Here is a 19,926-nt window from a genome sequence, read left to right as displayed (position 1 = left end):
CTGAACATCCTGCGATGCATAGAACAGACCTGAGCAGAGAACAATCCAGCCCGGTTGTCAGTAGTGCTAAGGCGGAGAAGCCCTGGCCGAGGGTGGGATGTGAGAATGGGGGGCTGGGACAGGCCTGAGGGTAACATTTTTGTAGAAGAGAAGATCAACAAAGAGACCAGGGCTTTGGGAAGTTCATTTTATGACTAGTTGGGATCTCCAAGAACTAGGACAGCTGGGGAGAGAGAGAGAGAGAGAGAGAGAGAGAGAGTCAGGGATCAGAGGATGCTAACTAGCTGTGCATGGAGCCATTTTGTTCTTTTGGAACAGCTGATTGGCCAGAGTTGGAATCCATAACCCTGGCTGTAACAGCTGCCTGTGCAAATGAGCCAAAGAGTGAGGGTTTTTGTTTTTGTTTTTGTTTTTGTTTTTTTAAGTCACTTGTATATTAACCAGCTCTGGTGTAGTTAAGTCTGTCTCAGATCAATTGTCTAAAAGCCACTTTAGGGATTTGGTTAGTCTTTTCGGCCAAAATTCCGTGACTGTAAACTGAAACATCTTTAAATAACCTCTCTGGTACCGACCAGATTTTGCAGGCCAGCCTTGAGGCAGGGATCTGACTTTGAGAAAACCCTGAGGAGACTTATTTATTGACTTCGCAGACTGGCTTTCCTTGTAGCGCTTGCCACTGTGGAGAAAACTAGTCAAAATCACGCAGCATAAATAAGGGTTATAAGCCAACACTGCTTCCTGGAAAAGCTGGTCAGATCTTCTGGTCTTGTGCTTTGTCCCTCGTTTTGAACTCAGATGCCCTGGGGCTGGTTTTCTGCCTACCCACAAAGGCAAGGAACATCTTTTGTTTGCTTCTTGTTTGAAAGAAGGGTTTGTTTTGAGGTTTGGGCCACAAATAATAATCCATTGTTCTCTATAATAATAATCCACCCTCTTTAGCAGAAAAAAAATCTGATTGATACAGTATGGCTATCAGTTTATTTAAAAGAATAGCCAAAGTGCCCATTGTGTCCTGCGAATAAACATTTGGAAGATGGTTGGGAGAACTGGGGGAGTACTCTTTTTCTGCCTGGCCTAGAGTCTCGGGCAAGACCTCAGGAAGAAAAACTGAGTGTGATCATCAGTCCTGGGTGACAGTAAACCCCTCCTCATCCTGCTCATCTGTTACATTCTAAGAATAATTGGAACACGGCAGATACGGATTCTTTCCAAACCATTTCTTTAGAAAATACCCTATTTGGGGCGCCTGGGTGGCGCAGTCGGTTAAGCGTCCGACTTCAGCCAGGTCACGATCTCGCGGTCCGTGAGTTCGAGCCCCGCGTCGGGCTCTGGGCTGATGGCTCAGAGCCTGGAGCCTGTTTCCGATTCTGTGTCTCCCTCTCTCTCTGCCCCTCCCCCGTTCATGCTCTGTCTCTCTCTGTCCCAAAAATAAATAAAAACGTTGGAAAAAAAAATTTAAAAAAAAAAAAAAAAAAAAGAAAATACCCTATTTGGAAGATAATATTTCCTCCATTAGCTTTAATTGTGTCCATTTTTAGGCTAACGAATTTCCTTTCTGACCTTCCCTTAATCCAGGAAAGTGTCTTTTTTAAGTGAAGATTATTTTAGCAGCCATCCTTAAAACTCTGATTAATTCAGTTGCCTCTGATTGCAGATCTTGGAAAAAAAAAAAGGAGCTATTTTTGTATTACAAGTGATAGACATTTGAATTACTATTTCTGGGCTCAGGCTGACTGAATAAAACTCAAGGGGTAGAGTGAAAACGTGGCCCGGTGTGGTCAGCTGGGTCTTGAACTCACAGTTATCTAGCACAGGTTACACTGAGATGTAACGGTAGATGGGATTTCATTAACGAAAACAGCATGTTGTGCATGTTTTTTGCCTTAAATCCCTTACAGGAAAAGGATCAGTGAAATAATAAACACGGCTCTGAATGAAGTGATACCTTACCTAGAATAGTTTTAATTGTGTTAAAATTAAATGGCAGATGAGAGAAGTTCAGTGTGATAGCAGTTGAAATTTAACAGGTGAATGTGAGAACTACTTAAGCAAAAAAAAAATGTGTATATATATATATATGTATACACACATATATATACACATATATATACACATATATATGTGTATATACACACACACACATATATATATGTATGTGTATATATATATATATATATATATACATACATATATATATATATATGGCCTCTACATCATTAAAAACAGACCACCAGGGAAGCAACCAAGATGTCCTTCAGGAGGTGAATGGATAATATCCATACCGTGAATATTACTCAGCAATCAAAAGAAATGAACTGTCATGCTATAAAACGACAAGGAGGAAACTTAAGTAAATAGCGCTAAGTGATAAAAGCTAATCTGAAAAGGCTGTAGGATTCCGGCTCTATAGGCAAACGTACAGATACAGGAAAAAAATCAGTGTTTGCCAGGGGTTTAGGGGGAGGGGGGAGGAATGAATGGGTGGAACATGGGATGTTTAGGACAGTAAAAGGATTCTGTGTTTTATTATAATAGTGGATACATGTCATTGTACATTTGTCAAAACCCATGGAATGTGTAACACACAGTGAACCCTACCATAAATGATGGGCTTTAGTTAATAGTATAGTAGTATTGGCTCATCAATTGTAACACATACCACACTCACAAAAGATGTTATGAGTAGGGGAAACTGGGGGTAGGGGTGGGGGAATATACTGGAACTCTCTGCTTCATGCTCAGTGTTTTTTGTTTTTTGGTTTTTTTTTTTTTTTTTTTAACTTTTTTTAACGTTTATTTATTTTTGAGAGAGAGAGAGACAGAGCATGAACGGGGGAGGGTCAGAGAGAGGGAGACACAGAATCGGAAGCAGGCTCCAGGCTCTGAGCCGTCAGCCCAGAGCCCGACGCGGGGCTCGAACTCACGGACCGCGAGATCATGACCTGAGCCGAAGTCGGCCGCTTAACCGACTGAGCCACCCAGGCGCCCCTCATGCTCAGTGTTTCTGTAACCCTAAAACTGCTCTAAGAAATAAAGTCTATTAATGAAAAAGAAAACATAAACATGAGGTAATAGCTGAACTCGTGAAAGTATCTTCTTACGAAAAAGCAAAAACCAAATCCCAGACCGTCAGCAGTTTATCCCGCTTCTGGGAAGTACCTGGCTGTGAAATATTCTGCCAGAAATGTATATTACACAATGGCAGCAGAGAGAGAGAGGGATGACTGATTGATAGATAGATAATCTCTATAACTGTGTATATCAAGTAACTTTCTCATATCTTTGTCACATGCAGCATGATATTTACACTAAATGCTTCTCAAGCTTTCCTTGCTCCTCTCTCTCCAGTGACCACGGGCACATCGGCCTTGGAGGTATATACCCCAAAAGAAATCTTCGTGGCAAATGGGACACAAGGGAAGCTGACTTGCAAGTTCAAGTCTACTAATACCACCGGCACGTTGACCTCCGTCTCCTGGAGCTTCCAGCCAGAGGGGACCGACACCACTGTGTCGGTAGGAATGCTTGATCGCGCCTGCTGGGCCGGCCTCCCGGGTTCTTTACGACTGTGATGTCATAAATACCCATTCTTCCGATGGTTCCCTTCCCAAAGAAGTGACTGCGTTGACTCGGAGATTTCAAGGCCCTTCTCTTGCTCTAAACTCTCCAGGAAAAAATAAGTTCGGAATCTCTTTTTTTTTTTTTTTTTAACGTTTATTTATTTTTGGGACAGAGAGAGACAGAGCATGAACGGGGGAGGGGCAGACAGAGAGGGAGACACAGAACCGGAAACAGGCTCCAGGCTCTGAGCCATCCGCCCAGAGCCTGACGCGGGGCTCGAACTCACGGACCGCGAGATCGTGACCTGGCTGAAGTCGGACGCTTAACCAACTGCGCCACCCAGGCGCCCCAGTTCGGCATCTCTTAAATGCAGCTCTTTCCTTGGCTTTGCACAGCACTCTCCTCCTTGCCGCCCCCCCAGTTCTTCTCCATCAGATCCCCTTATGGAATTTCTCTTGCACGGAGCCCCCGCTGGCCGGCCTTGCTGACTCTGATGGTGGTTTATCCTCCGCATTTCAGCTTTCATTTGCCCCATTTTTTATTGAATTTCTTTGAGGGCTTCCTGTTACACACACACACACACACACACACACCCCTTTCTGACTTAATTATGAGGTTGTTTGCATTTATCATAGAGCCGCCTGACTCAGCAGTCGTCCCTGGAGCTCACTGTGCGGTGGGGATGTGGGGTCTTCAGAACCGTGTGCAACCCAGGCTGCCCTCAATCCTCAGCAGGAGTAAGGATGGCACATTGGTGGGGCACCTGGGTGGCTCAGTCGGTTAAGCATCCCACTCTTAATTTCATCTGCGGTCATGATGTCTCGGTTGTGAGATCGAGCCCCGCATGGTGCGCATGTGCTCTCTCTCCCTCCCTCCCTCTGTCTCTCTCTTAAAAAAAAAAAAAAAAAAAAAAAAAAGGAATGGTTTGTGGGTGACTTCAGACTAAGGTGAGTGGCAGAACGAAAGCGAGGTCCAGTTAGTAACTAGCCAAGTGCTGGCTGAGCCGTGGGGCTCTTCAACACCGACCATCCTGATTCTTGTCCCAAAGAGGGGGGATGCTCACACCTTCTAGGGCTGCTGTGAGGGCCCAGGGGGACATTGTTCAAGTCTGCTCCTGCTAGGTCTAGTTCCTGAGGTGGCTAGCGGGCATAACTCACCGTGTTTCCGTTCCGTCTGCGTGTTGACCGTCCTTTAAGTATCAGCATGTGCTTTCGCAGTGTTTCACGGTCCCGATTGTCCGTGCGCAGCTGGGACAGAGTCTGTCATTTCTCTTCCAGATCACTTCTTCTCTTGCATGATGACGAGTCACCTTGTTGGTCCTCACCCGGATGTAATTACGCCCCTCACATCACCCCCTCACCTTCACGAGGAAGGAGACTTCTCCCCGCTTACAAGCTGGGGAGGGCCTGGGGACCTGCTCCGAGAGTCGTCACACTGTCCGGGCTGGAATCATTCACACCCCGTTTTCTTGCGCTCTGGTTACTCGGTTTTTTCCCTTACATGTTCTTTCTCTCTCAGATGGAAACATTTGTTGATAACCAACTCTAGGCTTTAGGGATTGCTTGAAGCACTGTTTCTCAGTCTTTTTATTCATGATCACCTTCCTAAGGAGTCTTTTTAAAACACACTTTTCCCAATTTCTGCGCCCCATCTACGAAACTTCATTCATTCATTCATTCATTCATTCATTCATTCATTTATAGGTTTTTTGGCTTTTTTTTTTCTAGAGAGAGAGCAGGGCACAGGCAGAGGCACAGAGAGAGAGGGATAGACGGGGGGGGGGGGGGGGGGGGGCTCCATGCCTCCATGCTCAGCACAGAGCCCGACTCAGGGCTTGATTCCATGACCATGAGATCATGACCTGAGCCAAAATCAAGAGTTGGACCCTCAACCGACTGAGCCACCCAGGTGCCCCATGCAGTTTTAATACTACAGATATATTGCACATCTGTGCTTTATGTGTAAAAAGAGTGAAGTATTTTTCTCTTTCTCCCTTGCCCTTAGAGCCAGTATTTGCCTCCCTCCCCCCCAGGGGAGATGTCACCCCTGTTGAGAAGGCACAGCTTAGAAACTCTAGTGGGAATTATCTGCCTCATAGCTGCTGCTATGACATTTTGAAGTGTCTTTTTTTTTTTTTTTTTTGCAGAAAGCCTTGTGTTAAGAATTTACCCTTGATGCCTTTCCTTAAAGAACAGAGGGACTACCTGTCCATTGTCTCTAGGTCCTGAGTTCCTGAGGGTCTTCTCTGGGAAAACTTGGGGGTGTGCATTGAGATAACTATAGCCCCTGAAATAAAACCGTTTTTATGTTTAGCCTCAGTGGCTTCAGTTTCATATGTGACGTTATCAAAGCTATGTATCTTCTGTTGAAATAAGTCTCCAAAAGAAAATCTCGGTTGCACTGGGTTGGAATATGTACCCGATTTCCAAATTCTTGGGTGGACCTGTGTCCCCCAGGATTTATATAAAAAAGGAGGAAGCCCTGGGTGTTGTACCAAGAAGGAAGGAAGGCTGAGGTCAAGTCCAGGAGTGCTCACCGGGTCCGGCTGGGTGTGATTCTGTGTGTGGTAGCACAGGAATGAGTGAGAGCAGGCATCACACACACACACACACACCTGGGAAAACTTACTGCTGCTTCACACAAATGTGGCCTCAGTGCACAACATGCTTCCTGTAGAGGCAAAAGCAAGCACACATAGGTTTACTCAAGAAAGTCTGAAGAATTGTTTAAACCTGCGAGGGTTTCCCAGCTGAAGTCTTTGGTCAGAGTAGACATGGGGGGCATTGTTTAGTCTACAGCAAATTAAACATCCCCTGGAAGATGTCCAATGGTAATAACTTTCTTTCAAGTAGTGGCTCCATTTATGCTACAAACATTCTTGCCGAGGGGGTCAAGGCAGGTGAACATACCTCAAGACTTACTATAAAGAACATGCTGTATTTTTGATGAGTGTATTTAGCTAATTCATTGGTATTCCTACACCAGCCTGGTTACAGGTAGTTCCAGAATGCTTAGCTATTGATGGAAGATCTTTTAACTCACAGGTGTTAGAACGTGTATAAGAAGATGAGCAGGATGCTTTTGATTTTCACAGATTTTCAGGAAAATTGAAGCCCAGCATACCACAGATGCCTTTTCTGGGCTGTGGAATCAGAGTCCCCATGTCTAAGCTGGAACTCATCTTTTCTCCCCTCTGTTTACCTTCTTTGCTAGTTCTTTTCAGGTAGCTGTGTTTGTCTAATGACCCAAATTTTAAAATCTTGAGTCTTATGGGGGTTTATTTTGGTCCTGCCCTTCCCTATCTGCTCCCACTTCTTTTCCATCCCAGGAAATACGAATGTTTGCTGGGTCTTCTGTTTTGATTTCTGACATTTAGCGCTCATCAGCTTTCCTGCTTCTCTGCTCTCCATCACATGATAAAAACCGTGCTAGGACTAGTGCAGTTGGACTAGTGCAGTTGGACTAGTGCTAGGACTAGTGGTTGTTCCTCCACTTCTGTTCATCTTTCAATCCAACCCTACATTCCACGAGGTTCATAGCCCTACAACAGTTCTTGTACCTTGTCCCTCCTCTCGTTGGAAAGCCCAGTTTCCCACTGCTAACAACGCTCAGCGCTTTGTCTAGAATGTCTTATAAGTCACTTCCAGCTTCACACTTCAGCCCTGCTTCCATTCTCTTATGAGATCATCTTCAAGCTAGTAAAAACTCTAACAGACTTCCAAGGAGGGTAAAATCTGAGAGCCTTCATAGTTGTTTGTTTTTTTTTAACATTTATTTATTTTTCAGAGAGACAGAGTGCAAGAGGAGAAGGGCAGAAAGCGAGGGAGACACAGAATCCAAAGCAGGCTGCAAGCTCTGAGCTGTCAGCACAGAGCCCGACTCGGGGCTCAAACCTTTGAACCATGAGATCATGACCCGAGCCAAAGTCAGATGCTCAGCCAACTGAGCCACCCAGATCTTAGTTCCTGAGAGCCTTCATAGTTCTTAACGAGCATTTAGATTATATTAAGCATAGGGCTATATGCTTGATAAATGATAATGTAATTATTACTATTAATATTTTCTAGTGATCATTTAGGCATTGTGGAGGGTGGGTTAGAGGAGATCAAGGCCAGTAAAGAGGCCACAGTCCCAGATGATGAGAGCATGAAATGAGGTATTATCAGTGGGACTTCAGTAGAGAGAAGAGAGAAAGGTATGAGGTAGAATTGACAGGATTCACTGGGTGGAGATTAACTGGATGGGAAGGAAGGTAGAGGAATCAAGGATTACTCCAGGATTATAGTTTGGGAGACTGGAATAATCCACCCGTTGAGATGGGACACACAGGTGGAAGGTGGAGGTTACAGAGCAAGGTGATAAATTTGGAGGTAGGCAGCTGGGTTGTAAAGTAAGTAGGCATTTGGGTGAGGAGATTCTAGGGCTCAGGGGAACATTACGGATGGAGAGAGGGGCTGGGGAGTTACCAAAATATCAATGGTCCTTAAATCTTAGGAATGGATGCAATCATAGGGAAGATTTGCTGTGTTCAGAGGGTTCTGAAAACATTCCGTTTGAGTTATCATGGAGCTCGTGGTTGACTCCTACTGATTTGTTTGCCTGGCCCCACTATCACCCGACCTGTGAATAAGAAGAAAGGCATCAGGCCTCCTGCCGAGATGCTTGGATTGAAGCCAGGTATCAGGATAGATCCCCACTTGCCAGGCCTTAATCTAGTTTCCAAGGTGCTGGGCTTGACCAGCCCTTGTCAACGTTTTCTTTGAGAAAGGAGTTCCTTGACTAAAAGCAGGTGTGAGGAAAGAGTGAGCTAGAGTCTGACTCTTCAAAGAGAAGCGAGAACATTGGGGGTGTCTGGGCTTCCACTCACACACCCATGCCATTTCCAGAGGAAACTGATACATAAGAGGGAGAAACCCATCAGACTAACTGATCTGTCATATTTAGGCTTTGTTTTCTTCATGTCTTTGTATAACTAAATAGTAAACTTCATGAATCCAGACTGAAACTTTTGGATTCACAGGCTCTGTCACGATGACAATCACTGGCTGTGAAGGGTCAGATGGTCCTGACTTTGACTTTGGATTCATCACCTGTTATCACTGTAACCTTGGGCAAATGGCTTCTTTGAGTCTCCTTTTCCTTCTATATGAAAAAGTGGGCAGTAATCACTACATCAGGGGTATATTGCGAAGATTTAAGATGACACATGAGTTTATTTCTTCCACTGAAATAGGATTGAACCCTGTGATTTCTAAACGGTCTGGCTTAGATTCCATAGCTTATTTGCGATACGAAGTTGTATTTCTTTCTGTATGAAGTCTTTTTTAAAAAAAGAAACTTCCACACACAGCATGCCTATTACAGAGTTTAGAGCGTCTGCCTTTAGAAAATCTCATGTGTTCTTTTTTTTTCTAATTGCAGTTTTTCCACTACTCGCAAGGGCAGGTGTATCCGGGGAATTACCCACCGTTTAAGGACAGGATCAGCTGGGCTGGAGACCTCGACAAGAAAGATGCGTCAATCAACATAGAAAATATGCAGTTTATACACAACGGCACCTATATTTGTGATGTCAAGAACCCTCCTGACATTGTTGTTCAGCCAGGACACATTAGGCTCTATGTTGTAGAGAAAGGTACTTCTTGAGTATTTCGGCGGTGATGGTGCAGTCCCCTTTATCTCCGGTTTAGTTGGAGAACAAGAGTTCCATCTCCGGGTGCATTTGGAAGGGACGTTTTTGTGCTAGCTATGTCCCTGTTTCTGTGCACCTGTGGTCCCTCCTCACGTGCCAGGGTGCGGGGAGCCACACTCACACAGCTGTAGCAACCGGCCTCCTCCTTCGGATACCTGGAGCCTGCTGGTCCGGTTTCGGGAGTGTCCAGTTTTCAGTGTTTATCAGAAGTTAAGACCAAATCCGCTGTGCTTGGGTGGGGTGGGCACCGGGAGAGAAAATGAATACTGCTTCTCCATTCTCCAGGAGAAAGTTTTAACGTTTGCAAAAACAGTACAGTTCTTTCTCCCCCCAACCTTCCTTTTTTTTTTTTTTTTCTTCTTTTTTTTGAAAATAAGCAGGAAATGCAGGTTCTGGTGTCTCCTTTTGAGACAAAGTCTGCTTTGTTGGAGAGCACAGTGAGGTGAATTCACACCCTGGATTTTCTTTGACTTCAGAGCATTGAAAGGGAGGGATTGTGTGTGCAGAAACGCTTGGCCCTGAAGCTCATTCTTTAGGATGTGTACATCCTCAGTTAGACACCAGAAGTTCATAACGCGGACGATAAAAGAGGACGTGGTCACCGCTAAAGCGCTCGCTTACTAATTTCATAAAATCCCAAGTCTTCTCTTGGTAGCAAAGCACCTTAAAACAATTTTGTTCTTTCTCTCTAGAGATCTTGCCCGTGTTTCCAGTTTGGGTGGTGGTGGGTATAGTTACTGCCGTGGTCCTAGGGCTCACTCTGCTCATCAGCATGATCCTGGCTGTCCTCTATAGAAGGAGAAACTCTAAACGAGACTACACTGGGTAAGATGCACTGCTTTGTGGGGGGAAGGGCGGGGGGGGGGTGGGGGAAGGAATCAAAAACTGCCTGTATTTTTTATGGAAAAAGAATTGTGAAGAATTAGTTACTGTTCGCATTTGCACCAGAATCAGAGGCGTGCCGACGTGGGCACGCAGAAATCGGTGGCCTGCTGTCAGACGTGGGCTGTGACACTAATCCCTGCTTCAGAGGGATCAATGTGCCTTTCTTCGGTTTGGTGCAGTGAAGCCGGTAAATGGCTTCAGCTGACGGACGTGATGATGAGGGCTTTTCCTTTCTGTACTTTTGTAAGCAGCTATATTGCTTTGATCATTCTGGAGTGCATGGCTGGACCCATCCAAACTGGGATACAGTAAAAGTTGGGCACCCAAACATAGAGGGGAATAGATTTTGTTTTTGTTTATGGCTGTTCCCTTGGAGCAGAGGGTGTGTGCCTAACCGAGGACCTTCTCTCTCCCCAACTCCAGCTGGACAGCTGACCCATGTAAGCTATGTAGAACTCGTGGGGTAAGACTGAGCGGAGGCTGGGTTCCAGTTGTAGCACGAGCCGGGTCCCACGTGCACGGGCGCAGCTTACCCAGCCCGAAGGCACGGTGATCTGAGAGGGTTGCATGCCCCGGGCCCCCTTGCTCGTGGACGGCGGGAACCCGGGCCCCTCTGCGCCAGGCTTTAGGAGTGCCGTGTTTTAAACAAGCTCGAGTGTTCAAATTCAGATACTGTTTGCTCGGAATGCTTCTGTTCTGCCGACTGTATCTCCCCCCCTTGCATGGTGAGTGCTTTACGAGGAAATATAACCGGAGTGTTGGTTTTCAACGGGAGACTAATCCAGGATGGGGACATACCAGCCTCTGTAGTTCTTCGCTTTGGGGTTAATAAAGGGGCGGAAGAGCGTGCCTTCGAATCCTGCATGGCGTCGTGAATGCTGCTTTTCTTCTTACTTCGGTTTTTTTTCCCCCCTCCCTCCCTTTTTCTACCTTGGTGTGCCGGGATCAGATCCTGCTTATCTTCCACTTCTTAAGAAAAGCTGACATAGACGACACACTGGGACTGTAACAGGGCTGGGGTCTCCTTCCACCTACACTAGACACATGGTAACTAATCACATCGCCCGTTGCTGTTAACATTCGTGTGTACGTATTCAGCCCATCTCCCTTGTTGACGACTAACTAGCTTGCTCCGAGCTAACCCAACAGTTATTATGGTTTGTCCGCAAATACGTCCTGCGTTTGCACTGGCAACTTGTCGAGCATACCAGCCCAGTGAAACTGGGTTGTCAGGTTTCCTAGGGCTTGTACGATTATCCGAATATATATGTTCTTCATGTAGAATGGCTTTGTGTGTGTGTGTGTGCGTGTGTGTGTGTGTGTGTGTGTGTATGTATGTGTATGTGTGTGTGTGTTTTAGTGTTCTTTTATGCATGAATTGTGTTGTGATTGAGACCCTCTCTGTGTTAGATACTCAGACCATTTTCATTTGGGATGCAAAGCTTCCCGTTTCAGAGAAGACGCAGCTTAAACACACAGCTGGCTTCGGTCTTCGTGACAACACTTGAACGTGAACCTTGCCAAACTCCTAAGATTTTCTTTAAAAATACATCCGAAAGGATTGAAGCTCTGACAAGTACCAATAGAGAATCCCTAAAGAGTTCCCTCCCGGCATTTGCCTTCCCTTCTTTATTTACGAGAGAATCCTTGTTGTTAAAGAACCCCCCCCCCCCCCCCGCCCCCGGGCCCTTGAAAAAGTCCAGCCTGTGTGATGTGGCATTCCACAGTTTCTTATCACTCATGACTTCCTGGGTTTTCTTCGGTTTGGTTGTAGTTCTGGCGGGGGACACCGAAGATGGGGAACTAGGGAATGAAAGGAATGAGATGAGCCAAGACTGCAGCTTCGATGTGGATCTGTAATTCGGGAAATAAATTCAGCAGGGGCTCGCCTTGCATTGCTGTTACGAAGGCTTAGCTTACTCCCGTAAACCTTCATCCCAGAGGAGTGACGGCAGGAGAAACACACGAAGCAGCCAGAGGATAAATGGGCACTATAGCCAGAGGCCCTTCAGGAGACAGGATTATTGCACAGTGAGGCAAAGAGGTGGCACCGTACTGGTTTCTGTATTTAGCCCAGAGGAGGTTCACTGACTTACAAGAGATAGTGTCAGGGATTAAAAAAAAAAGTCTCAAGATCTGTGATCATTTTGACACTCATCGTTCTGTCGTGTTTTGTTCTATCTGCGGCTTCATCTTGTCATCACTTGCATTTCTATATTTTTCCCCCTTTATTTTAATTAATTTTTTTTTTTTTTTTTACATCTGTTCTCCACATTGCCAACTCATCAGCTGCAGTACATCAGAGAGTGTCTCACCGGTTAAGCAGGCTCCCCGGAAGTCCCCCTGCGACACAGAGGGTCTAGTAAAGAGCCTGCCTTCTGGATCTCACCAGGTAACGGCTGATTGCCCTTTTGCCCTCCGCCCTGTGCTCTCTGCCACTTGCCTGGTGCAGGAGAGGACACTGAGCCGTGAGACAGAAGCGGAGTAAGACAGAAAACAGAGCAAGAGAGGACGAGGGGAAATATGCTGGCTGGGGAGGATCGTAAGCACCACTAACAGATTGTTCGCCAATAACGTGGCTCCTCTGGCCCGAATGAAATTAGGAAACGGCTTTGGCAGGTGTAATTCCTTCATTGCTTAAGGAAATAAATCCAAAGACCTAGATTCTGTTTTGAGGTCCTCTCTAGGACCAGAAATTCGCAGGGAAGAGTTGATATTCTTGGTATTGAAAATAAAAAAATTACTTTGTATGAATTCTTCAGAAGAAATTGAAAGTCAACATTTATCTGGATAACTGGCAGGCTGGATGAACACGGAAAGGCATCAATTTCTGCTTCTTATAGAGAGTACAGAAGGGGCGCCTGGGGGCTCAGTCGTTGAAGCGTCTGACTCTTGATTTCGGCTCAGGTCATGGCCTCACAGTTTGTGAGCTCGAGCCCTGCGTCAGGCTCTATGCTGATAACACAGAGCCTGCTTGGGATTCTCGGTCTCCCTCTCTGCCTCTCCCCTGCTCCTGTGCGCTCTCTCTCCCTCTAAATAAAAAAAAAAAAAAAAAAAACATACTTTTTTTAAAGTACAGAAGAGAAAGAACTTTTATTTAGAACTTAGCACAGAATCTAGCATCACGGTTAATACTGTGTTTTGGCTATGCTATTGTAACTGTAATTGTGGCGTGGCAAAAATTCCACAGCTTAGTATATACAATTCTGTTGTAGAGCAATTTTGTTCTTCTGGGGTCGAAAGCATCCTAAGGAATTTGGTTAGTTACAGCTTTTCCCTGAGGTGTTTTAGAGGTCGGATGGATTCAAAAGGAAGTAAAGGTGTTAATACATAGTGAGGAAACTGAGGCATTGTGGTATTTAATTACTAAAAGCTCATACCCAGCTAACAACAAAATTAGGGCTAGAGCTCAAGTTTCTAGACCGTACATTCTTTGTCATAACAGCATCAGGGCTCATGACTTACTCCTAGTCTGTCTGTCTCTCTTGGATAACACAGTATACCTCAGATACACTAATTTGGATTGTGAATGAGAATAGGGTTGTGAATAAAGGCTTGAGAGTTGGGCCTAAGATCTAAAAAGCCTTGGAAACTTTTTTTCTGCCTTTGAAGTGCTCTGGGAGTTGCTCACCCGCTGAAAGCAGACTAGGAAACAAATGGTTTGGGGACATTGGCAAACAGGTTGAATGGTACTGTTTTCCCTAAGAGAAAGGAAACGAGGAGTCCTGTGATCGTCTGAGTTTACTGCCTTGAAGCAGTTTCCACACTGCAGTGCCAGGAGAAGAAACAGAGATGGAGCTCAGTTGTTTCGCCGAATTGAGGAGGCAGAAGTCAGTGTTTGGAGAAGCCAACGTAGCTAGGCTTGCTGCAGCAAAGAAGAAACTACACAGAGAAGAAGAGAGTTTCAGACATCTGGAGTGGTGGGGCTCCCTTGAGCCTTTTCTGAGTATAGTTTTTTGCATGCATGGGAGAAAAGACCCTACAACCAGAGAAAGAACCACTTGAAAAGCAATAGGTTATATGATATCCTACAGGGCTAGGAATTGTTTGTGTTCCTAAAAGCCAGAGTGCAGAGAACTCATAATATACAGAATATCGGTCGTGGTCCTCAGAATGGTCATGCGTTAGTAGTGGGGTTAAGGTAGCACCAGAATAAGGATGCTGTGGATCTGCCATAACAAAGCGTAAAAGGAGGCCTTTAAAGAATCAAACTAAGAAAGTATTTTAGCTGCGTGCCATAACAAAACCCAACACCCTTTACAAGAATACAACAAAACTCAGCACCCAACAATGCAAAGTTTACCAAGTCCAGCACCGGTCAAAAATTACCACACGTACAGAGAAGCAAGAAAATAAAAACATAAATAAGAGAAAAGCCAATCGACAGAAACAAACCCAGAAATGACAGACAATGGAATTCATAGAACCAGGACTTTTAAACAAGTATGATGAATCTTCTAAATAACCTGAATGATGTAAAGGAAACCTTGACATAATGAGGAAATATAAAAAAGACCAAAGTGGAAACAAAACAAAATAAAACAAAACATTGGATGGTGTAAACCACAGATTAGACACTATAGAAGAAAAGATCAGTAAGCTTGAAGACACAGCAATAGAAATTATCCAAAATGAAGCATGAAGAGACGAGCAGACGAGTGAAAATGAACAATATCAAACAATCTGATGGGAGTCTGGAAAGGAAAGGAAAGAGAAGGGAGTAAGGAAAAAAAATCAAAGAATAATAGCAAACGCTTTCTATTCTTTTCACTATTTCTTCTGATATTTATCTTCATGTTTCTGAACAACTTTATCACATTGCTACTTCAGTACTTCAATTTTAGATACTATCTACTGACTCCATACTATGAAAAATGAGAATATACATTTCTTTTTCTCCCAGCCTTTCTTCCCTGCACACACTCTGTACACATACATATATATACACCAGCCTCTCCCCAGTGTGTATCTCACTGTATTTAGGTATATTTCAGTGCCACATGCACCTGTTTGTGTTTCACTGTTGTACCACATATATATGCTTCCTTTTATACTTTTTTGTTTTTCACGGAGCCAATATTTGCCTCATTTTTTGTTTGCATAGTTTTCTAAGTACATATTTATATTCCTTCTCAGAACTCTCTAATTGGAACACCTTCAAACATGCCACATATTCTGTTGGTTTCATTTTCTTTTTGGAGACATACCTGTTAGAATCTTGTAGTTTTGTTGTGCCTTAGGCTGCTGCAGAGCAGTCATCCTGGGCCTCCTCTCCCAAGGAATTTCATTTACTCATTTCTTATTTAGACCTCAGGTCTTCACCTTTTTAGTTTATTCTCATGTTACAGTGGAACATATCATCCATAACTTCTTGAGAAAAGATGCACAGGAGATAAAAATTTTGAGGCTTTGTTTGATAAGCAGAATAATGACCCCAGAGATGTCCAGATTCTAATTCCTAGGACCTGTGGAAGGTATTGCCTCACCTTTCACAAGGACCCCACAGCTCTGATCAAGGATGGGGTCCTTGAAATGGGGAGAATTTCATTTGTGAAATGGGGAGATTCTCCTGGATAATCCATGCGGACCCAGTGTCATCACAGGGGTCCTTGTGAGAGAGAGAGGTAGGAGGGTCAGAGTCAGGGAGAGATTTGAAGATGCTATACCTTGGGCCTTGAAGATAGAGGACGGAGTCTCAAGCCAAGGAGTGCAGGCAGCTTCCGTAAGCCGGGAAGAACAAGGAGGTGGGTTCCCCCCACGGCCCCCAGAGTAACGCAGCCCTGCTGATACTTGAGTTTAGCCCTCCTGGCCTCCGAAACTGTAAGATAACACATTTGTTTCTAGCATGTCTAAAGTTGTTTTTACTCTCCTCCCTCTGACGTGCTCGATAATGCAGTTGGGTAGGATTCCAGGTTATAAATTGTTTTCCTTCAGTATTTTGAGACATTGTCGATTTTTCTAGCTTCCAGTGCTAAGTTGCCGTGTTCTGATTCCTGCTTCTTTGGTAGCGGTTTTATTCCACCTGTCAGAATCTTTTTTATCCCTTGTGTTCTGAAATTTTATAAAATTGTGAGTCTTTTTTATTCATTGTGCTGGTTGCTCCATGGGCTCTTTCCGTCTGAAAACTGTGTCCCTCAGTTTTAGGATATTTTCTTCCATTATTCTTTAGAGATGTTCTTCCTTCCATTTTCGGTTCTTTCTTTTTGGAAATTCCTACCAGGAATTGGACCAACTCCTAGATCAGTCCTTTAGTTTTCTTATGTTTTGTTTTGCAGTTTTTGTTCTGCTTTCTAGCAAATTTCTGCAATATTATCTCCAACTTTTATTGAATATTAAATTTCAGCTTTTTATTTTCCAGAGCTATTTCTTTTTTTTTTTTTTTTTTTACTTTTTTTTAATCTTTTATTTACTTTTGAGTCAGAGAGAGACAGAGCATGAGCAAGGGAGGGGCAGACGGAGAGGGAGACACAGAATCTGAAACAGGCTCCAGGCTCCGAGCTGTCAGCACAGAGCTCGACGCGGGGCTCGAACTCAAAAACCGCAAGATCGTGACCTGAGCTGAAATCGGACGCTTAATCAACTGAGCCACGTAGGCACCCCTCAAGAGCTATTTCTTATTCTCTAACTATAACGTCCTCTACTGTCCTCTACTTGTTTTCTTTTTTTTTTTTTTTTTTTTTTTTTTTTTTTTTAATTTTTTTTTAGCGTTTATTTATTTTTGAGACAGAGAGAGACAAAGCATGAACGGGGGAGGGTCAGAGAGAGGGAGACACAGAATCTGAAACAGGCTCCAGGCTCTGAGCTGTCAGCACAGAGCCCGACGCGGGGCTCGAACTCACGGACCGCGAGATCGTGACCTGAGCTGAAGTCGGCCACTTAACCGACTGAGCCACCCAGGCGCCCCATTGTTTTCATGAATGCATAGTCTTACCTCTCTGAGCATATCATTTTTTCTTCTGTTTTCTGTGATTTTGTAAATGTTTTCTCCCATCATTTGATTTTGCTGTTTCTTTTGAATTGCCTTTTTCTCTTATCATTTCTGTCTTTCATATTAGAAGCTTTACTCAAATGCCCAATGATCCTTGGCTATCCATCATATTTAATTAAGGTACTCACATCTAGGGGCGCCTGGGTGGCTCAGTCAGTTGAGTGTCTGACTTTAGCTCAGGTCATGATCTCACAGTTCTTGAGTTCAAGCCCCACATCGGGCTCTGTGCTGACAGCTCAGACCCCACTTCGGATCCCCGTTCCCCCCTCGCTCTGCCCTTCCCCCCCTCAAAAATAAATCAAATCATTTGAAAAATAAGGTACTCAAATCTGATCAGCTCTTTGTGCAGAGATAGAGTTTCCCGGGTGGGGGGGGGTGGTGGGCTTCGCTGTTTGTATAAAGTGCTGGCTGTTTTCCAGTTCGGGGCCTCTAAGTGTCAGTTGCAGAGGGTCCTTTCTCTCGAGTTAGTCAATTTTTCCAGAAGGAAATCTGATCTCCAGCTTGGGAGTTGAACAGAGGAAGGAGAGATGAGGGCTCACTGTTCAGGAAGCAGACTCGCCCACCCCGTTTTCAGTGCAGACACCTCCCCCAGCCGTGCCTCCTGTTCTGGAGTCAGAGACTGCCTCACTTCCTGTGAGTAAGCCCCCCAGGGTTCTGCCCAGGCCTGACTCGACGGCATTTTCTAGAGGTTGGTGAGAATTCACGCACCGTGTCGATCTCTATTGGCATTTTTCGGCATTTGCAAGATAACGCCAGGTTAGCTTTGGGGTGTTCCTCATAGTCGATTCTTGGCTTCTTTCCTCGGGCTCAGTGCAGACCCCTGAAGGCCCCCGCTCTCCCCGTCCTGTTGTAAAGCAGGGTTTCTGTTCAGGTGGCATGGACCTGGAGTCCCCTGGGTCTTCCTCGGTTATTTTCATCTTGCCTACCAAACTTTTTAGTTTCCAGTGGAGCTTGTTAAAACTAGTTTCTGCCTTGCACGTTTCTGGAATTTACCAATCCTGTGCCAGTTAACCCAAGGCTTGGAAGTGGACCGTGTGATTTCCTAACAAATGTATCTTCTAGTATTTGTTTCATTTAGATTTGCGTTTAGTGGGCGTGTCAACTTACAACAGGGAATGTCACCCTAAGGTTAAAACATTCTCTTCACTTACTCTGCAAGCCCCGTAGAGCGTTAGCAGGTGACCCTGGTGTGTGTTTTTATTCACCACCACATGCTACCTTCAGCTTCTGTCTCAGGGGTGCATACATTTCAGAGCCCCAGAGTATTTAACGGAGGTGGTTCTCTCCAGAATCCTTTATGGTAGCTGTGTCTTCAGTTTGTTCAAACTAAGGCCACAATGGTTTTCACAGTTTGGGAAACTTGACCTCATTAGGGAATTTAGGAGATTAAATCCGTTTTATAAGTTGGGCACAACCAAACAATAATTCTTTTAAGAATCTAATCATCCCAAGGGGCGCCGTCAGTTAAGCCTCCGACTTCAGCTCAGGTCACGATCTCGCAGTCCGTGAGTTCGAGCCCCGCGTTGGGCTCTGGGCTGATGGCTCAGAGCCTGGAGCCTGCTTCCGATTCTGTGTCTCCCTCTCTCTCTGTCCCTCCCCCGTTCATGCTCTGTCTCTCTCTGTCCCAAAAATAAATAAAAACGTTAAAAAAAAAATTAAAGAATCTAATCATCCCTTTGTATGTTCTGTTTTGATCACTTCCACACACAGGTGAGTGCTTACTGTACGTGCAGTGTGGGCCGAACACGGGAGATGCAGGGGTGATTAACACCCAGGCCCTGCCCTGGAGAACCTTCGAGTCTCCTGGGATGTTGAGATCATTTTTAGGATTTTCCATTATGTGGAGAATTTTTTTATACATAGCCTAATGAATAATTGTTGTCATTATTGTTTTTTAATACCCTGACCAACAGCCTTGAGGAAATCTTTGTATTTAGATAAACTCCAGGGTAGTGTTTTCAGAATTAATGATGTGTGAGGTGCCCGGGTGGCTCAGGCGGTTAAGCGTCCAACTTCAGCTCAGGTCACGATCTCGCAGTTCATGGGTTCGAGCCCCTCAGCATTGGGCTCTGTGCTGACAGCTCAGAGCCGGGAGCCTGCTTTGGATTCTGTGTCTCCCTCTCTCTCTGCCCCTCGCCCACTCATGCTCTGTCTCTCTCTCTCAAAAATAAATAAACATTTAAAAAATTTTTAAAAAACAATTAGTGATGTGTTACAAACTAGCACTGACTCTGGGGTCTAGCCAATGGTGTTATCTTGGGGAGAATTACTTAACTTCAGCGTCTGTTCTCGTCTCTGAAATAATGGGTTAGGGCAAGTTGATCTTCTCATTTTTCTTCTTCTTCTTTTTTTTTTTTTTTTTAATTTTCTTTTTTCAACGTTTATTTATTTTTGGGACAGAGAGAGACAGAGCATGAACGGGGGAGGGGCAGAGAGAGAGGGAGACACAGAATCGGAAACAGGCTCCAGGCTCTGCCGCGGGGCTCGAACTCACGGACCGCAAGATCGTGACCTGGCTGAAGTCGGACGCTTAACCGACTGCGCCACCCAGGCGCCCCCTTTTTTCTTTTTTTAAGTAGGCTTCATGCCCATTGTGGAGCCCAGTGTGGGGCTCAAACTCACAAGCTTGCGATCAAGACCTGAGCTGAGATCAAGAGTTGGACGCTTAACTGAGTGAGCCACCCAGGCACCCCTCATTTTTCTGTATTTAATTATAAGGGCCCCTGGTGCACTGTGCTTTATAAGAACAGGTTTAGGCAGTTGCTGCCCACCTTAGCAATCAGGTCAGTGAAGTAGGGGT

At 44.8% G+C, this 19,926-nt stretch overlaps 1 protein-coding gene across 4 annotated transcripts in view; it reads left to right on the top strand.

The window, feature by feature from the left end:
* The window catches only part of MPZL1 (myelin protein zero like 1), a 65,607-nt gene that overhangs the window by 41,062 nt on the left and 4,619 nt on the right, over nt 1–19,926 (top strand). For 2 of the 4 annotated variants that reach the window (XM_086694296.1, XM_086694295.1), the window contains exons 2-5: nt 3,349–3,515; nt 8,983–9,196; nt 9,946–10,078; nt 12,428–12,530. In XM_086694296.1, the coding sequence (XP_086550422.1) occupies nt 3,349–3,515; nt 8,983–9,196; nt 9,946–10,078; nt 12,428–12,530 (617 nt within the window). The other 2 variants (XR_015246243.1, XM_086694297.1) reach the window with 2 other exon arrangements.

Source organism: Puma concolor, chromosome E4, assembly GCF_028749965.1.
Source record: "Puma concolor isolate L17-30 chromosome E4, mPumCon1.1.hap2, whole genome shotgun sequence".
Taxonomy (NCBI): domain Eukaryota; kingdom Metazoa; phylum Chordata; class Mammalia; order Carnivora; family Felidae; genus Puma; species Puma concolor.
The sequence above is the reverse complement of the archived record's forward strand: the minus strand, read 5'-3'. Positions and strand labels throughout refer to the sequence as shown.